This window comes from Lynx rufus, unplaced genomic scaffold (assembly GCF_022079265.1).
Source record: "Lynx rufus isolate CCGP_SWC_20201006 ecotype Redwood Valley unplaced genomic scaffold, mLynRuf1.p SCAF_2, whole genome shotgun sequence".
NCBI classification, from domain to species: Eukaryota; Metazoa; Chordata; class Mammalia; order Carnivora; family Felidae; genus Lynx; species Lynx rufus.
In genome coordinates, this window is record NW_025814834.1 from 116,867,169 (window position 1) to 116,890,474 (window position 23,306).

Below are 23,306 nucleotides of genomic sequence, written 5' to 3' on the forward strand. Positions count from 1 at the left end.
ATAGTGCGTGGTACATATTAAACTCTGTATAAGTTTTACCTATTATTATTTTAAAGAAACGAGAGAAGGAAAGTGGAGAGGGTGGGAGAGAATGTCCCAGTATGTGGACATGGCCTACGTAGAGACATAGGCAGAAGCAAGAGAAATAATAAAGATATGTAGCAAATAGATTGGGATGTGGTATAGAACAGGAGTCTGCAAACCACAACTCTTTATTTGCAAATAAAGCCATATAGGAACATAGCATGTGCATTTGTTTATGTATTGTCTGTGGCTGTTTTCATGCCCTAATGGCAGAGTTGACTAGTTGCAACAGATTTTATGGTCCCCGAAAGCTGAAATATTTACCATCTGGTCCTTTACACAAAAAGTATTCTGGCCCCAGTGTAGAGAATTTCTGCATTTGAAGAGTATGTGGAACATTTTGAACTTCAGATTCTGGGCTCAGTTACAAGTTTTAGAAATACCAAACCTGGTTCATTTATCCTTCTGTGTTTCATTGTATCCAGAGCCTGTTATCTGGCTGTTAACGGATGAAAAGTTCTTTAATAGCACAGCGTAATTGCTTTTAATGTCTCCGTTCCTTGAAACAGGTGTGGCAATAGCTCTGTGGACCCCGTCTCCATGAATAGACTGAGCTTTGTGAGGAACAGATGCAGGTGAGATCCTAAACAACGAAGAACCAAAGGGATGGCCAAATTCCTGTAGAGATCATCACTTTTTAAACTATCTTACTGTGTGTAGTACTTCCTTCAGCAGCCCTTACCTTCATCCCTCACTTCCCAGTTACTTAATTTTCTGGCAATATTTTCCTGACCTTCTGCAGCGTCTTTTGCTCATCTTGTTTTAAAGAAGTGGCCCTACCACTTTACCAACTTTCTTTCTGCTGTAATACCTTTTGGTTGCTTTACTTTGGCAAGGCTCAGAAATATGGTGGTCACTTTGGGGTGGAAGAGGCCAAAAAGTGACCACTTTTCTAAACATCCAAGAGCCTAAAGTTAAAGGTACTAAACCAGCGTTGCCTTTTAAATGTTACTGGGTAGTTTTTCTCCTCACACATGTACTTCTTCTAGGAATGGACTTGGCTCTGTGAAGGATGGGGAACCTCATTTTGTGGTGGTCCACTGCACAGGCTATATCAAGGCCTGGCCCCCAGCAGGTAGGGAAGTTGGATTTCTTCCGTGGTGCAGCAGGATTGTCACAGAGTCTGAGAAAGTTAGCTCTAGCATTTGTCATGTACCTGGTACATGATATGTACTGTGGTATAAACTATAAGAAAACATGAAAGAAAAAGCAGATAGACTTCTGCTCCTCCTTTATAGTCCAGTTGGGGAGATGGATTACTCAGACTGGAAAATGACTCAATGTTGGCTATGTCACAGAATGCAATTTTAAATGTGCAGATTCATAATAATATATACTGAATACCTATTTTCTAAGTATGTGTGCAAAGAAGCAGTTGGCATTGAATGTAGTTAATTTGAGAAAGCTACATAAAGTAGGAGCACGACTTTGAGGGAAAAGAAGGAAATGGCTTGATTGTAGTAATTTACAAATGGGATATTCTCTGTAAAGGCTTTAAATCAGGATGTGAGCAGAGTAGCTTTACTAGAACTGGAAGTCAAACAGGGAATATGAGAAGGGTGGTTGGGGTGCAGGGGTCAGCCTTTTAAACTGGTTTGTCAGAATTTCCAGATCTTAGCCACTTTATTACTTCCCTGCTGGATGGGTATGATTGGGAAGTGGGATTGTAGAGAGAGGGAAACTAAGAGAAAAGGGAGGCAAGGTGGTATATTGGGGTAAGAAATTGAACTTTGTATTTGGAAAAACCTGAGTTTGATTCTGGCATTGTTACTTATTAATGGTATAACTTAGGGTAAGTTGCTTGACTTTATAAAAAGAACCCCTCAGATTTCTTACCTATGATTTGGAGATTATAACTCCAAACTCAAAATAACTCATGTAGAGTTATTTTGAGGATTAAATTTAATGTAAGAAAATCACTCATCCCAGTGCCTGGCATATAGTACGCATTCAATAAATGGCAGTTAAATGCAATTAAGAAAAATTTAGTTTTAAGTGTAGTGACATTTGAACTTTTTAATTTATATATCATGTAAACCATACTTTTGCAGTATGCATGGTCTTTCATTCTTCTGTATTGCTCTCAAAGAAATACTATTTTTCTTGGTAAAAAAAAAAAGATACATATGTAAAGACTAAAGAGAATGCAGTCTTCTTCCTTTTCCACACAAAATATTGAAACATTGGCTTCTCTCTTTTCCAAAGGACATAAATAACTGTTGGTGTTTGGTTTCATTTCATTTTTGGTTGTTTGCTTACTTTAAAAGACACAGGTTGGGCAAGACATCTGTTATCTGCCTATCATTATGGTCACAGAATGAATGACTGTCTTCATATATGTTTGGCTTGGCCAGCATGGTTTTTAAGAATACTTAGGGTGGGACTTGTACTCTGCAATTTATTACAATTAATATGGGTAAAATACATGAATTGTTATATGTAAAAATACTTAAAATAGTACCTGGCACATGTGGTAAGTTCTGTGCAATTGTTGTCTTACTGTTATTCTAATCATTCAGCACTCTCTATTGTGTTATACTTAGTCTCTTCATACCTACATGTATTTTAAATCTTTCTATCTGTATTGAAGGCAATTGAGTTTGAAATCCCTGTTAAACCTTTTTAACTTCACCTTCCTGAAGGTGTCTCCCTCCCAGATGATGATCCAGAGGCTGGCCAGGGGAGCAAATTTTGCCTAGTGGCCATTGGCAGACTACAGGCAAGTATGAATTTCCACACCTATATCATCTTTTTTTTTCCTTTTTTCCTTCTTTCTTTATTTTTCAGTTTTCTTTGAGTATTTGTTTTTTAACTTTTAATCCCAATACAGTTAACATATGGTATTATATTAATTTACTAGTGTATTAGTTATATTAGGTGTATAGCAGAGTGATTCAGTAATTCTATACATTACTCAGTGCTCATCATAAGCATATTCTTGGGGGGATGGGAATGGGTTAAATAGGTGATGGGTACTGAGGAAGACAACTTGTGATGAGTACCGGGTGTTATGTGTGTGATAAATCACTACCTTTCTACACCTGAAACTTAATTACACTGGATGTTAACTAACGAATTTAAATAGACACTTGGAAAGAAAATAGTGTTTTCTTAATCTTCTTCACCTTTTTCACCTATCCCCTGACCCAGAGTTTGTTCTCTGTAGTTAAGAATCTTATTTTTTGTTTGTCTTTTTTATCTTTGTTTTGTTTTTTAAGTCCACATATATGTGAAATCATATGGTATTTGTCTTTCTCTGACTTATTTCACTTAGAATTATGCTCTCTAGATCCATCCATGTTGTAAATGGGAAGATTCCATTCTTTCTTACGGCTGAGTAATATTCCATTACGTGGGTGTGGGTGTGGGTGTGTACACGTACATATATATATGTATACACACACACACACACACACACACACACACACACATATCATCTTTATCCATTCACCTATCGATGGAGACTTGGGCTGCTGCCATAATTTGGCTATTATAAATAATGCTGCAGTAAACATAGTGCATGTATATTTTCAGATTAGTGTTTTTATATCGTTTGCATAAATGCCCGGTAGTGGAATTACTGGATCATATGGTAGTTCTCTTTTTAATTTTTTGAGGAGCCTCCATACTGTTTTTCACAGCGGCTGCACCAGTTTTGCATTCCCGCCAACACTGCACAGGAGTTCCTTTTTCTCTTCATCCTGGCCAACACTTGTTTCTTGTGTCTTTGATTTTTAGCCATTCTGACAGATATGAGGTAGTATCTCATTGTGGTTTTGATTTCCATTTCCCTGATGATTAGTGGTGTTGAGCATCTTTTCATGGGTCTGTTGGCCATCAGTATGTCTTCTTTGGAGAAATGTCTGTTCATGTCTTCTCCCATTTTTTGGTTAGATTATTTGGGTGGGGTTTTTTTTGTTTTTTTTTTTGTTTTTTGGTGTTGGGTTGTATAAGTACTTTATATATTTTGGATACGAACTCTTTATCAGATATGTCATTTGCAAATAGCTTTTCCCATTCAGTAGGTTGTCTTTTAGTTTTGTTGGTTGTTTTCTTTGCTGTGCAGAAGCTTTTTTATTTTGATGTAGTCCCAGTAGTTTATTTTTGCTTTTGTTTCCTCTGCCTCAGGAGCCATATCTAAAAAAAATGTTGCTGTGGCCAATGTCAAAGAAATTATTTCCTGTGCTCTCTTCTAGGATTTAAAAAGAATGTGTATTCTGTTTTAGGATGGAGCATTCTGAATATATTTGTTAGATCCATCTGGTCCAATGTGTCATTCAAAGCCACTGTTTGCTTGTTGATTTTCTGTTTGGATGATCTATCCATTCAAGACAGTAGCATGTTAAAGTCCTTTGCTGTTACTGTATTACTATAGATTACTTCTTTTATATAATATATTAGCTGCTTTATATATTGGGTGCTTCCAATATGTTGAGTGCATAAATACTTACAATTGTTCAGTCTTCTTGTTGGTTTATTCCTTTTGTGATTATATAGTGTCTTTCTTTGTCTCTTGTTATAGTCTTTGTTTTAAAATCTATTTTGTCCAATATAAATATTGCTACCCTGTTTCTTTTCACTTCCATTTGCATGAGTGATAAATGCTTTTCCCTTCACTTTCAGTCTTCGTATGTCTTTAGGTCACAAATGAGTCTCTAATAGGCAGCATATAGATGGGTCTTGTTTTTTATATATTGTCACCCTGTGTCTTTTGATTGGAGCATTTAGTCCATTTACATTGAAGGTAATTCTTGGAGTGCCTGGCTGGCTCAGTCGGTGGTGGAGCATCTGACTCTTGATCTTAGGGTTGTGAGTTCAAGCCTCATGTTGGGGGTGAAGCCTGTGCTTTGTTTCTTCTCTTGCTCTCTCCTCTAATGATGGTTTGTTGGTTTTATTTAATGATATACTTGGATTCCTTTATTTTTTGCATATCTATTACTGGTTTAATTTGTGGTTACCATTAGGTTTGTGTATAACATCTTTTGCATATAGTAGCTTATATTAAGTTAATGGTCACTTAAGTTTGAACCCATTCTTTATTATACTTTACATTCTTCTATTTTATGAATCCCTGGACTGATATTTATAAACCTACTTAATTTTACTGCTTTTGTGTTTCCTACTTTTTTTACTCCTCCTTACTGTCTCAAAGAGCCCCCTTTAACATTTCTTGTAAGGTTGGCTTAGTGGTCATGATTTCTGTAACTTTTGTTGGTCTGGGAAACTTTATCTGTCCTTCAATTGTGAATGATAGCCTTGTTGGATAGAGTATTCTTGGTGGCAGGGTTTTTTCTTTTCAATACTTTGAATATATCATGCTGCTCCCTTCTGGTGTACAAAGTTTCTTTTGAAAAATCTACTGATTATGTTATGGTTTTCCTTTATATGTAACTGTTATCCTTTTCTTTTTTTCTTCTTGCTGCTTTAAAAATTTTTTTTTCTACTTTTTGCCAATTATTGTATGTCTTGGTGTGAACCTCCCTAGGTTGATTTTATTGGGGAATCTCTGTGCCTTCTGGATCTGGATTCCTATTTCCTTTCCCAGAAATTTGGAAGTTTTCAGCTATTATTTATTCAAATAAATTTTCTGCCCCTTTTTCTCTCCCTTCTCCTTCTGGGATCCCTATAATGTGAATGTTCTTAAGCTTGCTGGCATGACTGAGTTCCCTAAGGCCATTTTCATTTTTTATTTATTTATGTTTTCCCTCTTTCCTGTTCAGCTTGATTGCTTCCCATTATTCTATCCTCCAGGTTACTGATTCATTTTTCTGCTTCCTCTAGTCTACTATTTATTCCGTCTAGTGTATTTTTAATTTCAGTTATTGAGTTCTTCATCTCTGATTGTTTCTTTTTTATGTTTCCTGTCTTTTTGTTAAGGGTCTCACTGAGGTACTCCACTCTTTTCTCAAGTCCAGTGAGTATCTTTATGTCCATTACTTTAAATTCTCTATCAGGCATATTACTTTATCTCTGTTTTGTTTAGGTCTCTTGCTGTGATTTTGTCCTGTTATTTCATTTGGAACATATTCCTCTGTCTGTTTCTATGTATTAGGAAAGGCAGCTACATCTCCTGCTCTTGAAAGTAGTGACCTTATGAAAAAGGGGTTCTGTAGTGCCCTGCAGTGCAGTGTCCCCTGTTCCCCAGAACCTGGCACTTCAGGGGTGTCTCCTGTGTGTGCCCCGCTATTGTGGCTGGGCTGCTTTTGCTTCGGTCCAGTCGTCTGCAATGGCTCTTTGTCCGTTGTGGGCAGGTTTGGTCCCTGTGTTGTTAGTAGGCTAGTCTGGGGCCACCGTGGCCTTAAGTTGAGTCTGACCAGACGTTTGCCAGAGATAAATAGCACTCAGCCACGGGAGGATGCATGAGCAGAGTGCGAGGTGTTCACAAGGTTTGCAGGGTTCTGCTATGGGAGGAAACCTGGAGCTGCAGCCTGGCTGGAGGGGGTGTGCCTGGGTGGGGCACACTGTTCGTAAGTGAAGTAATGAGTGTTGGTACCACACTGCTTCTGCAGGTGTCTGCTTGTGCTGGGGGGTGGAGGAAGGTAACGGCACCAGCAAGCTCCATTGTTCCTGGAGAAGTTTTCAGATGATCCCTGCCCCTCCAGCCCATCCTCTGAAGTTAGTAAACAAATCTCCTTCCTGTATACCTCAGGTGTTTTTCATAGTGCTGCTTCCATGCTGTATCTCCCTGGGACTGTTTGTTGTGCTGTTTCTTTAAGAGCAGGGACTTAGTTTCCTCTTGCCCTCCCAGCTTTCCCTTGAGATTGCTGATTTTTAGTGTTCCAGGTTTTAAGCCCTGCTATTTGTAAGAATTCTTGAAATTCCACCCCTCTGGTTTTCAAAGCCAAATGTTATGGGGATTTGTCTTCCCCATAGGGGCTCTGTGGTGTGAGAGTATGTTTCTCTCCCTCCTGCTGACAGTCACACAGGTCCGCTTAGTGGGTCTGTTTAGCTCCTAATTGCATCTCTACCCTTCCTACCCTCTTAAGTGTGGCCTCTTCTCTACGTAGCTGTGGAGAGTTTGTTCTGCCAGCCTTTGGGTCATTTTCTGGATTATTTACACTGATGTGGCTTTTAACTAGTTGTATCCATGGGACAAGGTGAGTTTAGGGTCCTCCTGCTCCACCATCTTCCCTGGAAGTCCTATATCATCCCTATTCAGTGAGAAGAAATCTCCTCAGGACTTGTTCATGTTATTTTTATTTTACTCTCTGAATATAAATGAAGAATTATATAAAACTCTAGATATTTGGAAAAATATGGCATTCGTAGTTTGCTTCTCTAGATTTAGAAGAATCTGAAAAGGATGAGAAGAGGAGGGAGATCTTTTCCCTTTATCTTTCATACTTTGACCTTTACAAGTGCTGAATTTTCTATTTCCAACTAATTTCTTCTGCTTCTATCAGGAGAAGAGAGATCTTTTCATTTTGTCATTACATGACTAGAGAAGTGGAAGTATTTTGATTCTTCCCATAAAGTTAGATAAGTTTCTTGGTTACCGGAGACTATAATTTTCCAATCTGAATAATGAACACAGCACAGCCAAGCTGAATGATAGTAGGTGAGTTTTGGGTTGAATGAATTTTTATCTTCTTTACAGAGTTGGTAAAGAGTACAGATGTGGGGATGAAGCTAGGCCTCTTGGTCTCTCTAATTGTGATTGTAATTTTTTCCTTTCTGAGTGAGATGTGAAAGCACAGAAATTCCTTAAACTGGGATCCTCGTGTTTATGTATATGATCACGAGGACATGGGAAACGCATCTATAAAGAATGGAATCGTTTTATCTTGTTTTTATCTCTTTACTTTTAGGTAACCAGTTCTCCCAACTGTACAGACATGAGTAACGTTTGTCAACCAACAGAGTTCATCTCTCGGCACAACATTGAGGGGATCTTCACTTTTGTGGATCACCGCTGTGTGGCTACTGTTGGCTATCAACCACAGGTGAGGAGGTACAGCTGTTACACCACTAATACTTAAACCTGTTTACCTTGGCTTTGTTTAGATTATTCAGTCATGTAATTCCAGAATAGCCAAAACATGTTAGCCGCAGGTCAGAAAAAAGAGATGATCCTATTCTATCAGTAGCTAAGTTTATTCTCCGCTTCCTACCAGTGTTATTCATCTAACCTAGAAAAATACATCTTGTGAAACCAGGTTGGGGCAGCAGGCATGAATGTGTATTTATTTTTTCTTGTTGATATTAATATAGATAATAATAATGCAAAAGTGTCAATTTTTATAATGGTATGACCATTGTTAGATAATTTTTGTAGTCACCTAGGTACATAGTAACCCACAAAATATGCAGATTTGGCACCAGTTATTATGATTTTATTGAAAATTTTTTATTAAATTTTTTTTTAATATCCATTTATTTTTGAGAGAGAGAGACAGTGTGAACAGGGAAGGGGCAGAGGGACAGGGAGACAGAGAATCTGAAGCAGGCTCCAGGCTCTGAGCTGTCCGCACAGAGCCTGATGCAGGGCTCAAACTCATGAACTGTGAGATCAGGACTCGAGCTGAAGTCAGACACCTAACCGACTGAGCCATCCAGGTGCTCCTTTATTGAGATTTCTCATTCAACAGACTAGGAAGCTATACCCAGAGTTGAGAAATAAGTCATTATACAAACTTTCAAAGCCATATGGCCAGGAGGGACTTCCGATTATGGTTCTGTGAAGAAGTTGGTAAAGAAGAGGTCTTGGAAAAAAAGAACGAAGTTGGAATCACTACCTGATTCATCATCTGTCACATAGTTGTCATCAAGGTAGTGTGGGAGCAATGTAAAGATAGGTATATACATCAGTAGAACCAGAGTAGAGTGTCTTTTCACATTTATGGTCAGATGATTTTCCAAAAAGATGCCAACAATTAAGCAGGGAAAAGAAGGCTTTCTAACAGATGGTGATGGAAAAGTTGGATATCCACCCACCTCAAAAGGATGTAAACTCTTACCCACACCATGCACAAAGATCAACTCAAAGACATAAATGCATGAGAGCTAAAGTTATAAAACTTCTAGAAGAATGTAGGAGAATATCTTTGTGATCTTAAGTTAGGCAAAGATTTCTTATAAAAGAATTGGTATCCAGAATATATAAAAGAACTCTCAGAACTCATTAAGATAAACAGCCAGTAAAAAAGGGGCACAAGATTTGAATAGACATTTCACCAGAGAAGCAATAGGAATGGCATATAAAAAGATGTTCATCATGGGGCACCTGGCTGCTCAGTCAGGGGAGCATGCAACTGTTGATCTCAGGGTTGTAAGTTTGAGCCCCATGTTGGGTATAGCAATTACTTAAAAAGAAAATCTTAAAAAACAAAAACAAACAAACAAACAAAAAACCAAGATGCTCATCATCATTAGTCAATAGGAAGGTACAAATTAAAACCACAGTGAGATACCACTATATGTCCAATATTATCAAAAAGTGGGGCACCTGGGTGGTTCAGTCAATTGAGCATCTGACTCTTGATTTCAGTTCAGGTCACGATCTCACACTTAGTGAGATCGAGCCTCGCATTGGGCTCTGCGCCGACAGTGCGGAGCCTGCTTGGGATTCTCTCTCACCCTCTCCCTTTGTACCTCCCCCACACGCATGTGCAAATACTCGTGCTCTCTCTCTCAAAATAAACATTTTTTTAAAAAAGTGTTGTGAGAATGTGGGGAAATTGAAACCATCACATGTTGTTGGTAGACATGTACGATGGCATAGTCACTTTGGAAAAACATTTTGGAAAAATGGAAAAACAGTTTCATAAAAAATTAAATGTGACTTACTCTACAATGTCGCAGTTGCACTCGTAAGTATTTACTTAAGAGAAATGAAACATATGTGCCCATAAAGAAAGATTTTTATTCACAGTTGTATTTCATAATAGCCCCAAAGTGGGAAAACTCAAGGATACACAAACTGTGATACCTTCATGTTAGAATACTGCTGAGCAATAAAAAGGAATATACTTTTTTTTTTTTTTTTTTTTTTTTTTTTTTTAAATTTTTTTTTCAACGTTTATTTATTTTTTGGGGGACAGAGAGAGACAGAGCATGAACGGGGGAGGGGCAGAGAGAGAGGGAGACACAGAATCGGAAACAGGCTCCAGGCTCTGAGCCATCAGCCCAGAGCCTGACGCGGGGCTCGAACTCCCGGACCGCGAGATCGTGACCTGGCTGAAGTCGGACGCTTAACCGACTGCGCCACCCAGGCGCCCCAAAAGGAATATACTTTTGATACATGCAACAACATACATGAACTCCAAAAATCTTAAGTTAATTGTAAGAAGCTAGACACAAAAAACTACATATTATATAATTCCATTTGTATGAAATTTCTAGAAAAGGCAGCACTAAAGTAGAAAGCAGATCACTCACTGGTTGGCTAGGAGATTGGGAGCGGGTGTTGACTACGAACAGGCACAAGGGAACTTTTGGGAGCAGTGGACATATTCTAAAACTGGATTGTGCTAATAATGGTAGTTGCACAACAGTATAAATATGTTAGAGACCATCAAATTGTAGATTTAGAATGAGTGAATTATATGTTGTACATTAGACCTCAAATCTATAAAAATGCAGTTAAAGTAAATAATGTTCTGAAAAAGAAAAATGTTCTAGAGGCCATTTGCTTAGCAGATTCTGTATTTTGGTTTTGTTTGTTTGTTTTTCCTCCTCACTTGTAATCCTGGGATAAAGACAGGAGAAATAAAATCCAAGTCCTTTGCTGATGGGCCATGAAGTTAGATGATCATAAAAGTGTCCATCTTACTCTTCTTTTCCATTTTTAGGAACTCTTAGGAAAGAATATTGTGGAATTCTGTCATCCTGAAGACCAACAGCTTCTAAGAGACAGCTTCCAACAGGTAACTTTCTCCCCTGGTTTGGATCTGACTAATATTTTTATTTAATATTTGTTATCATATTAATTCCTCAAATATTTATTGACCACTGATGGAGTACTGTGACAGGCACCACCATAATCTTATGTTTGGTACATAGCCTGTATTTTTAAGGAACAGAAAAGAGAAAAGGACTGGTATTTTGAAACTATGGATAATGGCCATATTTTGGCTTTGGCTACTCACTGTCTTATATCTAGCTAGCTGTATCCAAAAGACTCTTTAAAGTATTTAAAATACTTTAGGCCTCACTGAACTGTGGATGCTAGTAGAAATATTCATTTCTTAGTTGTTTTATAGATAAGTAAGAGTCAATGGCTTTTTTTTTTAAACATCACAAGTAAGATTTTTTGTCACCATTAAATGTCTGAATTTTAAACAGATTTTGTAGATATTCTCATATCCACCAGCTCGTCCCACTTTAGTACCAGTCTTATCCCCAGTGGCTCTTCCAAAACTAATTTCTTAACCATAAAGCTCCATGAGCGTTTCCAATTCAAACTTGGGCTGCTTCAGCATTTTTACCTAACAGTTAAAGACATCATGAAGTGGATAAATAGATTGGCAAGCCTTTTCTATGTCTTTTCTGATGCTATCTGCAATCAGTTATTTACCATTTCTTTGAAGTCATTTGTCTGCACCTCTCAGGTTATGATTTCTGCCATCTTTTCCTGAATTTGACGGACCTGTCGGTGCTGAGCATAAGAGGTCTTCTGATTAATCTGATTTATGTGTTTTTTAGTGAAACCAACACAAAATAGACAAAGAAAATAGCCATCAGTAGTCTTAACATGAACATGAGCTTCAATCATTGTCTGCCATTTTTTGACCACGGAACACATTTTCTCATGGGTAAGATCTATGCCATAGAAATTAGGCAGTTTTTGCCCTGAACATCCTCAGTAATTAGCTTGAATTTTATAAATGCAACTTTATCATTTATGGCAGATCATCAGGGCTCACTTCAAAAACACGACCCTTGAGGCCATCAGATGAGATTTTGATTCCTTGATTTCTCATGAGTAGTGTTTTTCCAGTATTTCTTATATCCAGTGCCTTCACATCATACCAGTCTTTCTTAGAAAATGGATCAACCACTTTCTTCTTGGCTGCCTTTTTGCCCTTTTATAAAGCGTCTTTTCTTGCCAGCCTGCATGGCACTGCTAAGGGAGCCAAAAGGCAAGAGTTAACTCTTAGTTGTAAGCTGACTCAATTGTTATTTTCAGGCGCTAGATTCTGAAAATATCTGGTGAATTTAATTTTAGTACAGATTTGGCTTTAGGAAGCATTCTTATATTGGACTAATTTCTCTCTTTAAGCCTGAGTAGTGTCCTTAGGAATACAATAGGTATAATAACAGTACTTAAATTCAGAGGATTGTTGGGAATATTAAATAAGGCAATGCATTTAAAGCACATAGTCCAACTTTTTTTTTTTTTTTTTTTTAACATTTATACATTTTGAGAGACAGAGACAGAGCGTTAGCAGGGGAGGGGGCAGAGAGAGAGGGAGACACAGAATCTGAAGTAGGCTTCAGGCTCTGAGCTGTCAGCACAGAGCCCGACATGGGACTCAAACTCACAAACTGTGAGATCATGACCTGAGCCGAAGTCGGATGCCCAACCGACTGAGCCACCAAGGTGCCCCATGTATAACCCAACTTCTATAGAAAATCAGAAGATGGCAGTGAAATGTCTCTGTCTCCTGAGTCCTCAGCATTACCAGTTCCTTGTACTCCACTGCAGCTCACAGAAAAATCACATTTCGTATATGTGTAGGCTCAGAAAAACCATTCTGAAAACCATTCTGACTTCTGTTGAATCCATTCAAAACTAAGGACATGGACCTTTAGTGTGAGAAGATATTGTACAGTATATTTTAAATCCTTGAATAGACTATTATTTTCTATCTTGTGGAAAATGTTTATTCCAAAACAGCTTTAATGACTCATTACACACTGTATAATCTCAAAGTTATTATTCTGACATTAGTTGCTACTGTGACTTTAGAGTACCTAGATAAAGGTGCTTTTTAATGTGTGGTCTCCAGCTGCTTACTTGGTTGCTGATTTCCTGATATTGCTATTTAAGTCCAGTTGAATTTATATTTATTTTTCAGTAATAAATTTAGTTATTTCCAATGAAGCTTGTTTTCCTTTTTTTCTCTTCCATTTGAGTTACTGTAGTAACCAAGTGTTTTACACTTGATTTGTACAAGGTGTGTGTGTGTGTGTGTGTGTGTGTGTGTGTGTGTGTGTGTATAAAATGTGCCATTTTATTATTACTAAGTGAAGTACGTTCCATTTTCTGCTGTAATTATTTCTCAGTCAGCTTGTAACATCACCAGTTATTTCCACACTGTTTGCAGCTTAAATACAAATGTTACCACTTTTTCTTAAAATATATATATATATAAAGTAGGTATTTTGAAGCATTGGGCTTATACCTCATTGGAATAGATATATACTGCAATAAGCAGGTTTTCAAAGCCAGTACTTAGTTGTGTATAGATGTCATATTCATTCTGTATATATTACACAGTAAGCACATGTAAGAGTTAAAGGCTGCTTAGTATTATTAAAATGCAGTAACTCATATTTCTTTTTTATCATGTTGTTAATGTTCTAAACAAAAAAAATAGAAAAGCACAGAGCCCAGTGCTCAATGTATAGTAAGTACAAAATAAATGTTAGCTGCAAATATTATTTTTTTATTGTTAGGGAGGGACAGTCAAAGGTAATTTTTTCGCATGATTACTTTCTTTTAAAAAACAAAAGCAAAACAAAACTAAAGCCAATTTAGTTTTAATAGAAATCTCCATGGATGCTGTGAAAACAGAAGTCCTCAGGTTTGGAGTGGGAAGAACCTAGGATTGAGGAGCAACATGTAAGCTATTTCAGTGTCAAACTACAAATTTCTAGTATAGACTTGTAAAGCTAGATCAGCATATCTTTACGGGACTTTCCAAGTGGGGAAACAGTCTTTACTCTCCTGGAAAAAATTGTTTCTTTTGTTTGACTTTGACTAAAGTGGTCAGATAGCTACTTAGGACTTTAGGAAGAAAATAAATATACCTCTCATTATTTAGCACTCAGTTTTCACTGTGCATATTGTTTTATCTGTAACATTGAAAGAGACTGGTATATTTCAAGGACAGTGACACAAGAATCTTAGGTTTGTAGAAATGGGAAATTAAAAAATTCTAAAGAAAATTTTTTGTGGGTTTCACTGATAGCATGAAAACTTTTTCAGGTGGTGAAGTTAAAAGGCCAGGTGCTGTCTGTCATGTTCCGGTTCCGGTCTAAGAACCGGGAATGGCTCTGGATGAGAACCAGCTCCTTTACTTTCCAGAACCCTTACTCAGATGAAATTGAGTACATCATCTGTACCAACACCAATGTGAAGTATGTACCATAAAGGCCTTTACCAATATTGGGTATTTCTCCTGGGCCAAATCTGCTTAGCCTTACCAAGCTGTCTCCTCCTCTTCTACTTTTGTGGTAGTAAACACCATTAGTTTGAAGTTCCTCATCTTTAGCTTACTATAGAATTTAGAGTAATTCATCCAGGTAGAATAAGATTTTAACAAACAGTAGCTTAAAAGAGTAGGTTCTAAGATGTGAAGGGTTTGTATTTCAACTTTGTTTCATCCCCTTCTAGAAAGGATATTGTTTTGTTTTTTTAATTTTTTATAAACATTTATTTATTTTTGAGAGACAGGGAGAAACAGAGCATAAGCGGGGGAGGGCAGAGAAAGAGGGAGACACCGAAACCGAAGCTAGCTCCAGGCTCTGAGCTGTCAGCACAGAGCCTGACAGAGGGCTAGAACTCACAAACTGCAGGATCCTGACCTGAGCTGGAGTCGGATGCTTAACCGACTGAGCCACCCAGGTGCCCCCAGAAAACATATTGTTTTCTACACCGGTTTATTGCTCTATTCTGGTAGGATTTTCCTCTAGAGCAGGTGTCTCTAAACTTTTTTTGTAAAATGACAGATAATAATTATTTTAGCTTTGTGAGGCATATGGTCTCTATTGCAGTTACTAACCCTTGCTATTGTAGCATGAAAAGAGTCCTAAACAAATGAAATGAACAAAGATAGCTATGTTCCAACAGACTTTGATTTACAAAAACAGACAATGGACTGGATTTGGCTCATGGACTGTCGCTGAGAGCAGAGCTATCTGTGTCCACTTTTGTTAGTTTCTGTTCCTCAATTCCTTGATTCCTTTCTTTTTGAGTTTTTCTTCCTCAACTTTGTAAAAACCAGTTTTATTGAATTATAGATTGCATGTACCATATAGTTCACCCATTTAAAGTGTATAATTTTTTTAGTATGTCACAGGGTTGTACAGCTATTACCACAATCTAATTTCAGTACATGCTCATTCCCTCTAAAAGAAATTCTGTACTCATTAACAGTCATCCTCCCCACTCCCAAGCCCTTATGACAACTAATCTACTCTCGGTCTCTATAGATTTGTCTATTCTAGGCGTTTCATATGCATGGAATATAATACATGATTCTTTATGACTGGCCTCTTAACGCTTAGTATAATGTTTTAAGGGTCCTCTCTTGTAGCATTTATCTGTCTACTTCATTTTTTTTTTTATTGCCAAATAATATTCCTTTATATGGGGATACATTTTGTTTATCCATTCATTAGTTGATGGTCATTGGGTTATTTCTACTTTTTGGCTATTTGGAACATGGCTATGAACATTTATGTACCAGTCTTTATGTGGATGTTTTTATTCTCTTGGGTGTATACCTAAGAGTAGAACTGCTGGGTTACTTGGTAACTCTGTGTTTAATTTTTTGAGGAATTGCCAAACTGTTTTCCAAAGCTTCAGTACCCTTTTACATTTCCATCAGCAATTTAATGAGGATTCCAGTTTCTCCACATTCTTACTATCTTTTTTATTATAAGTGGATGTCAGTTGTCAGGTTACTACTTTTCCACTTAGTCTAGCTATATAGAATTGCCCTTGAGCTTAGCTCTTGAAGATATGCTTAGAAATAATTATCAAATACCTTGTGACAATGCTGAGTCTGTGTTCTTCTAATTTTAGGTCTTTTAATATTCTTTTCTAATTAGTATAACAGAGTGGATTGAGTTAGAAATTTCTATTTACTCAGGACTCGGATATATGGTCATGTTCACTGTAATTTTCTTTCTGTTTTTGCATCTTTATATTACAGAACAACCGTTGTTTTGTGTCTCCATTTTGTTTAAATTTAGAAAATTTTCAGTCCTTTTAAGAACTTGTTTCTGGAAATAATGGTGTTCCTCATTTTTACACACTGTTTTCCCCACCACTATTTATTTTAATTAATTCTTAATATTTTTAAAATAAATACTTTTACATAAAATTTGGAAAGTATGGAAAACTTATAAAGAGAGGGGAAATTTTTCTCACTATCCAAAAAGACTCTTTATGGTATTTATTTATTTATTTATTTATTTATTTATTTATTTATTTAGTAGACTCTGTGCCCACTGTGGGGCTTGAACTCCTAGCGCTGAGATGGAGTCTCATGCTTTACTGACTTAGCTAGCCAGGCTTCCCCCAAAAGAGCCTTTGTTGATGTTTGTGTATGTATTGTCAGTTTTTTTACTTATGCTTTTTAAAAACACAGTGTACGGATATACACATGTATACCAACTAGGTATTGTATACCTAGAAGGAGTTCAAACCCAAACAGGATAAACCATTGTGCCATGGGACACAGTTTTTATTTGTACCTTGTTGTCCATGGTATGAAGTATTTGCTGAATCTGAAGTCACAGGTTATTTAAAGGATTAGACTTCTAAGTGGAATTTATTAGTTATTGCCTCACCTATAAGTAAATGTATATAGCTTAAACAGTGCCTGACCCTTTTATTCCCCTCTGTTCTGTCTGCTCTCCCATTTTCCCAGGAACTCCAGCCAGGAACCAAGGCCTACACTGTCCAACACAATCCAGAGACCACAGCTAGGTCCCACAGCTAATTTACCCTTGGAGATGGGCTCAGGGCAGTTGGCATCCAGGTGAGAAATGGTGGAAGAATTCTTTATTGATGAGCCTGGGTAGTGGGTATCTGCAGTCCCATTTGTTTGTTTGTTTGTTTGTTTGCTTTCAGGGACTTACCTGAAATTCTCTGCTGGCCAGGGGAGATTTTTTCCCCAGATTTATTTAAAAAAAAAAAAAAAAATCTTTCTCTTCTTCCTGGCCTTTAAACATATAGGCAGCAGCAACAGCAAACAGAATTGGATGTGGTATCAGGAAGAGATGGACTGGCTGGCTACAATCATTCCCAGGTAAGTGTGTCTTTTTTTGAAGAGGCATGAGCATTTCCTTAGGAAATGTCCCCTAGTGCCAGTTAGAGTGTATGTGAATGTTACGGTTATTGAATTGTCATGTTACATTTTTCATGGTTGTTTTTATCATCGTATCCCACAGGTTTCTGTTCAGCCTGTAACAACCACAGGGCCAGAACACAGTAAGCCCCTTGAGAAGTCAGATAGTCTGTTTGCCCAGGATAGAGATCCAAGATTTTCAGAAATCTACTCTAACATCAATGCAGGTATGTTTCTTCCTCATTCTCCTCTTAAATTCTCATTTAGATCACTTACTGATGTGCCTACTACTGCCCAACATCTTTCTACTTAATCATAATACCTCGTGAGTAAATAGGAACTTGCTGGACTAATGTACTACAGCCCCTTGACTGGCCCTCCCCCTGCTCCTTTTGGTCCACAGATCAGAGTAAAGGCATCTCCTCCAGCACTGTCCCTGCTACCCAACAGCTATTCTCACAGGGCAACACATTCCCTCCTACCCCCCGGCCGGCAGAGAATTTCAGGTGAGCCCTTTATGTATGTGCTGCTTTAGGGGGCAACTGAGGCATTCAGTTGCTGAATCCAAGTTTTGTTCTTCCCTAGCTTTCTCTGGTTATTTCAGACAAAGCAGTGGAACTTGTAGGGCTTAAGACAAGGCAAGCTGGCTTTTCTTCCTCCTATTTCTTTGCACCTGTCCTGTTGCTATGTTATAGGTTCCATCTCTCTGTGTCCAGATCAGTGTGTGACTGTCAGTTTTCTCATCTTTTTCAAATTCTGTTATTAAGAATTCCTTAATCCCAGAGAAGTCAAGGGGATCTAGGGATAGTACTAGATTGTCTTGTGATACCTAGATTTTGTGGTAAACCCATCCTTTTAATCTTTTACTGCACTATGTGTTCATTCCTAGAAATAGTGGTCTGGCCTCTCCTGTAACCATCGTCCAGCCATCAGCTTCTGCAGGGCAGATGTTGGCCCAGATTTCCCGCCACTCCAACCCACCCCAAGGAGCAGCCCCAACTTGGACCCCTAGCACCCGCCCAGGCTTCTCTGCCCAGGTAAAGTGTCTGTCTGTCCCCTATGTACTAGTTTTTGTTTATTTGTTTGGTTTTTTTTCCATATGTAAAATTATTGTCATCTGTCTTAGAAATCTTCTTCCCAGCCCCTACCTTCCAATTTTTCTTTTTGTTGGGAGTAGCTAAATAATTAAAATAATAGATAATCCCCAAATATCAGAGTTTGTGGTTTTCACATATTCACTTTAAATCAGAATTGCTCATATAGAAGAACATGTTAAACAGGTTTCATTTACATATTTGTTTTGGAATCAATTCTGAGTTTCCATTTTGGTTAGTACTACAAAGTACAGGAGCAAAGGAGAAAACTACTAATTTACACGCAATGATGTCTATTTACCAAAAAAATGTGTTGAAAAACCTTATATAACATATATATGTTAAGATTAAAGCTACTGCTGTTTCATATATTCATGTATGCTTATATAGCACAGTAATTTTTTAAGTTTATTATTTTGAGAGAGCATATGCATGCCAGTGGGGGAGGGGCAGAGAGAGAGAGAGAGAGAGAGAGAGGATCCCAAGCAGGCTCCACACTGTCAGCGGAGAGCCTGACATGGGTCTCAAACTCATGAACTGCATGATCGTGACCTGAGCCGAAATCAGAGTTGGATGCTTAACCAACTGAGCCACCCAGGCACCCCAACACAGTAATATTTTAAATAAAAAATCCCCAACCAAAAAGCATACTACAAAATTATTGTATTAAGTATGATCTCAAATGCATAAAAAAGTGTGTAAGAAAATAACTGGAAAAAATTCTCACAACTCTGAATGTATAGTTTATTAGTCCCATAGTTCTTTGTGGTTTTTGTTGTTGTTGTTGTTGTTTTTGTTTTGTACTTTGTCATAGGAGATTGGCATTAATTGGAAGAAATATAGAGTGACTCTTAAATACAGAGAACAAACTGAAGGTTCTGGAGGGGCTGTCGGTGGGGGGATGGCCTAAATGGGTAAGGGGCATTAAGGAAGACAATTGTTGGGATGGGCACTGGGTGTTGTACCTAGGGGATGAATCACTGGAATATACTCCTGAAAACATTATTGAACTCTATGCTAACTAACTTGGGTGTAAATTATAGATACATACATACATAAGAAGAAGTATAGAGTAAAAAATAAATGATGAGCTTGGCTCAGAAGAAATCCAGTGATTGACAGAGGGTTGACTCATAGGAATGGCATGCACAATAACGTTTCTCTCTTTCAGCAGGTGGCTACTCAGGCTACAGCCAAGACTCGTTCTTCCCAGTTTGGTGTGGGCAGCTTTCAGACTCCGTCCTCCTTCAGCCCCATGTCCCTCCCTGGTGCTTCAACTGCGTCACCTGGTGCTGCTGCCTACCCTAGTCTCACCAATCGTGGATCCAACTTTGGTGAGTTCAGATTAGAAAGGAGGGCAGGGGTGCCTGGGCGGCTCAGTCGGTTAAGCATCTGACTCTTGATTTCCGCTCAGATCATGATCTCACTGTTGTGAGATGATGCCGCGTGGGGCTCTGTGCTGGGCACAGAGCCTGCTTGGGATTCTCTCTCTCTCCCTCTCTCTCTGCCTCCCCCACTTGCACACTCTCCCTGTCTCTCTCTGTCTCAAAACAACAGTAACAACAATAATAACAAAGAAAGGAGGGTAACAGGAAAATCACACTACTAAAGAGAAAGAATTTGGTGGTTCAAAGTTTCTTGTGTCCTGGATGCACTAACCTCATTATGGGGAAATCAGGTGATGGTCCATTTGGAATTTAAAACATACCCCCATGAAAAAGACTTTATCGTGTATTAAAAAGTTCGTAAGTTATTATACATTAAATAGTATGCAAATTTAATCTAAATGATCAAAAGACTCTTGGGAAAGGCTACCCAGAGAAGAAAAATTAATCTGGTGCTGGGTTTAAAATAAAAGAGGCATTGATAGTTTCTCCTCTCCAGTGGAATTAGTAGCTTAAAGTTGTTTGTCCTTCTTTGCTGTATTTCTAGCTCCTGAGACTGGACAGACTACAGGACAATTCCAGACACGGACAGCAGAGGGTGTAAGTGTCTGGCCACAGTGGCAGGGCCAGCAGCCTCATCATCGCTCGAGTTCTAGCGAGCAACATGTTCAACAGCCATCAGCACAGCAACCTGGCCAGCCTGAGGTCTTCCAGGTGAGAGGGTGAAAAGACTTCAGAAAGTTAGAAACTGGAAGAGAAACAGAGAGCAGAGACAGAGAAGGAAGCATGGATTGAGGTGTTTGGGAGTACCTAGGAGAAAACAGAGTGGGGACGTGTAGAGGTAAATGTCATTAACTGGAACTTACTGTGTGATGCACATCGTTAGTGATGCGAAGATGTTTAAGGAAGTCATTTTAGCCATTCCAGGAGAGCCACATCCCCACTGCACAGTAGCTTGAGTGTAAACATACTGATTATAGCTCTAAAGACCCATTTACCTAAGTCATGAGGGGACTGCAAGAGCAATTGGAGTAATCTTGGGACAAAGGAAGAGGTGTTTAAGACAGAGGTTGAAAGAGGCAAAGCAGGTTTTGGTGGAAAACAAATAGGATCAGAGATACTCCATATATGTGCATAGGGGGTTATGTGAAATGTGGCAAGCAGATTTTTCTCCTTTTGAAAATATGGGAGGACTAGAAAAGAAGGAAAACGTGGAACTGTAGGAAGAAGCCAGAGAAGGGACTAGGAAACAAAGTTGTCATAAAGGAGTCTGAGAGTTGCTGGGAGTAGGGAAGGCTCAGGGTGTTCAGCCCCACAGACACTGTGGGGCCAGGGGCGTTGCTTTAGGAGAAGTTGGGAAGAAGCTCAGTACATGTAAGGGATTATTAAGGTGTGTGACCCAGACTTGTTTTTTTCTCTTATTAGGAGATGCTGTCCATGCTGGGAGACCAGAGCAACAGCTACAACAACGAAGAATTTCCTGACCTAACTATGTTTCCCTCCTTTTCAGAATAGAACTATTGGGGTGAGGATAAGGGGTGGGGGAGGAAAGTCACAGTTTGTTTTTAAAAAGCAAATCTTTCTGTAAAGAGAATAAAAGTCCCTCTCCCTTCCCTTCCCTCACCCCTAATGTGTGCCCCTTCCCCTTCTGGCCTTTCCTTGCCTTCCTGCCTCTGAGAAGAAATGGGGTGAATCGTGAAGGCTTTGGGGATCTTTGAAAAACTGAGGCTGGGTGAAGTTAAGAATGCCTTTCCTTACACCTCCTGACCAGAGATTTATGCAGAAATGATTTGTGCTAGGGTCAATAGGCAGGTTAGAGAACCTGACATCCATTCATCCACTATTTGCCTTGGATACTGTGGCTTGTTTTTGGAAAGAAATTCTGAATAAGGTTAGGGGGAGGAGAAATGTCCTCATATCTGAGGACCATGAAACATGGTAGGTTACATATTACCTGTATGGCTTTAGGAAGTGAGCATAGGCTCTTTCTGCTGCCTGGTGAGTGAGGAAGTGAGAGAGGGAGAAGGAAAGAGAGTGTGTGTGTGTGTGTGTGTGTGTGTGTGTGTGTGGCATGCGCACACACGCGTATGCGTGTGCGCACACGTGTGTACGCGGTACGTGTGTGCACATGTGTGTTTCTGTGTCTGTTTCTCCCTATTAGGGAGTTATGCAAAATTTGTCTCAGATTTTATCTTTGTTTTTCCATGTAATTTTCAAAGAGTCCTAAGGAGTTAATCTTCTAGGTATTTTCCACTTAGTATTGCAGCCAAAGAGTATTTAAATAAATGTCTTTGCTGCACTTACATCTATGCCCGGCCAATATGCAACTGTAAGCAGATATATAAAGTCTTTTGATGTGGTTGGTCTCTCATTGAACACATTTAGTAGTAAAGCTGGGTCATTCCCGCTTTTGGTGCTCTCACCTTATAGAGTAGTAGATCTGGAAACATTACAGATGTTTAGGGTGGGAAGATAACCCCCTTTTAAAAGCCCCATACTTGGCCATACTTGCTGCATTTTTCTGTCAGAATCACATATGATGTGTGTTCTGTAGAGGTTATTTCTGCATGGAAACTCAACTTCTTGGATTAGCAGTCCCAGGGAAATCTTCACTGCTGGAGTTTAAACCAAATACCATGTCTTGCAAAGTAGCCTCCTTCATCCCATTCCCAGTTCAGTCTGACTAGAAACTGAGACTTGGGTCTGTTTTGGACCTATAGTTCTTCCTCTTTGCTCCCTCCAATCTTAAGATTGGATTTTGCTATGATACAAGAGTATGAATCCATGTGATAGATGGGGCCTGGACTCCCATTCTAACAGGGTCACAGAGTTAACTATAGCCATATAAATGCAGATACAGGTTACTACTCTCTCTGTACCTTCCTCAGGTAACAGTCATGTGTATCAGCCACTTTTTTTTTTTTTATTGGCTCAGGCCAGTAACTTAAGTGCAAGACTGAATTAATAAGGAGAAGACATATTAAACGTAGCCATAGGAGACTGAGGGGCATAGATGGCCTTAGAGAGGCTGAGAGAACATCATTACTGGGTTTCTCTCCCTTTTGTCTCCAGTCTGGTGCCAGGTAGTGGAGTTGAAAAGGAGACAGTTTATTTTTTTATTCTATGTGCACACATACCGTATACATATATATTTATATCACAGTTTAACAAGCCAAAAAGTTGAGTTTCCAATGGAATCCTTGTTTTTAATAATTGTTTTTAAATGTGATCAGGACTATAATATTGTACAGTTATTATAGGGCTTTTGGGGAAGGAGAGGGGAGGGAGAAGATGCTCTGGGGGTTTTGTTTCTGCTTTTCCTTCAGGGTTTTATTTTTGATTGTTTTTTTTTTTTTTCTTGTTGGCCATTTCTGTACTGCTGGCATCTGTGCTGAGCTTTACAGTGGCAAAAATAATGACATGTAGCAAAGATTTTAAAACAAAATATTTTTTCCTTTTGTAAACGTTCTTGTGTTGTGTGATCTTGATTGCGGCTTTAT

General features: G+C 38.6%; 1 protein-coding gene and 1 pseudogene across 3 annotated transcripts in view; one reads left to right on the top strand and one right to left on the bottom strand.

The window, feature by feature from the left end:
* Positions 1 to 23,270, top strand: part of ARNT (aryl hydrocarbon receptor nuclear translocator) — a 76,066-nt gene extending 52,796 nt beyond the window's left edge. The window contains exons 9-23 of one of the 3 annotated variants that reach the window (XM_047085357.1): positions 594 to 659; positions 1,074 to 1,159; positions 2,727 to 2,803; positions 7,893 to 8,027; positions 10,875 to 10,949; positions 14,237 to 14,388; positions 16,908 to 17,018; positions 17,216 to 17,288; positions 17,431 to 17,554; positions 17,731 to 17,833; positions 18,217 to 18,364; positions 19,593 to 19,755; positions 20,354 to 20,520; positions 21,232 to 21,331; positions 21,488 to 23,270. In XM_047085357.1, coding sequence (XP_046941313.1) covers positions 594 to 659; positions 1,074 to 1,159; positions 2,727 to 2,803; positions 7,893 to 8,027; positions 10,875 to 10,949; positions 14,237 to 14,388; positions 16,908 to 17,018; positions 17,216 to 17,288; positions 17,431 to 17,554; positions 17,731 to 17,833; positions 18,217 to 18,364; positions 19,593 to 19,755; positions 20,354 to 20,520; positions 21,232 to 21,321 — 1,570 coding nt within the window. In that variant the 3' untranslated portion in view covers positions 21,322 to 21,331; positions 21,488 to 23,270. The remainder of the gene's footprint in view (positions 1 to 593; positions 660 to 1,073; positions 1,160 to 2,726; positions 2,804 to 7,892; positions 8,028 to 10,874; positions 10,950 to 14,236; positions 14,389 to 16,907; positions 17,019 to 17,215; positions 17,289 to 17,430; positions 17,555 to 17,730; positions 17,834 to 18,216; positions 18,365 to 19,592; positions 19,756 to 20,353; positions 20,521 to 21,231; positions 21,332 to 21,487) is intronic. The other 2 variants (XM_047085359.1, XM_047085358.1) reach the window with 2 other exon arrangements.
* LOC124516161 (40S ribosomal protein S3a-like) lies at positions 11,451 to 12,381 on the bottom strand (annotated as a pseudogene).
* Positions 23,271 to 23,306: the final 36 nt, after the last annotated feature.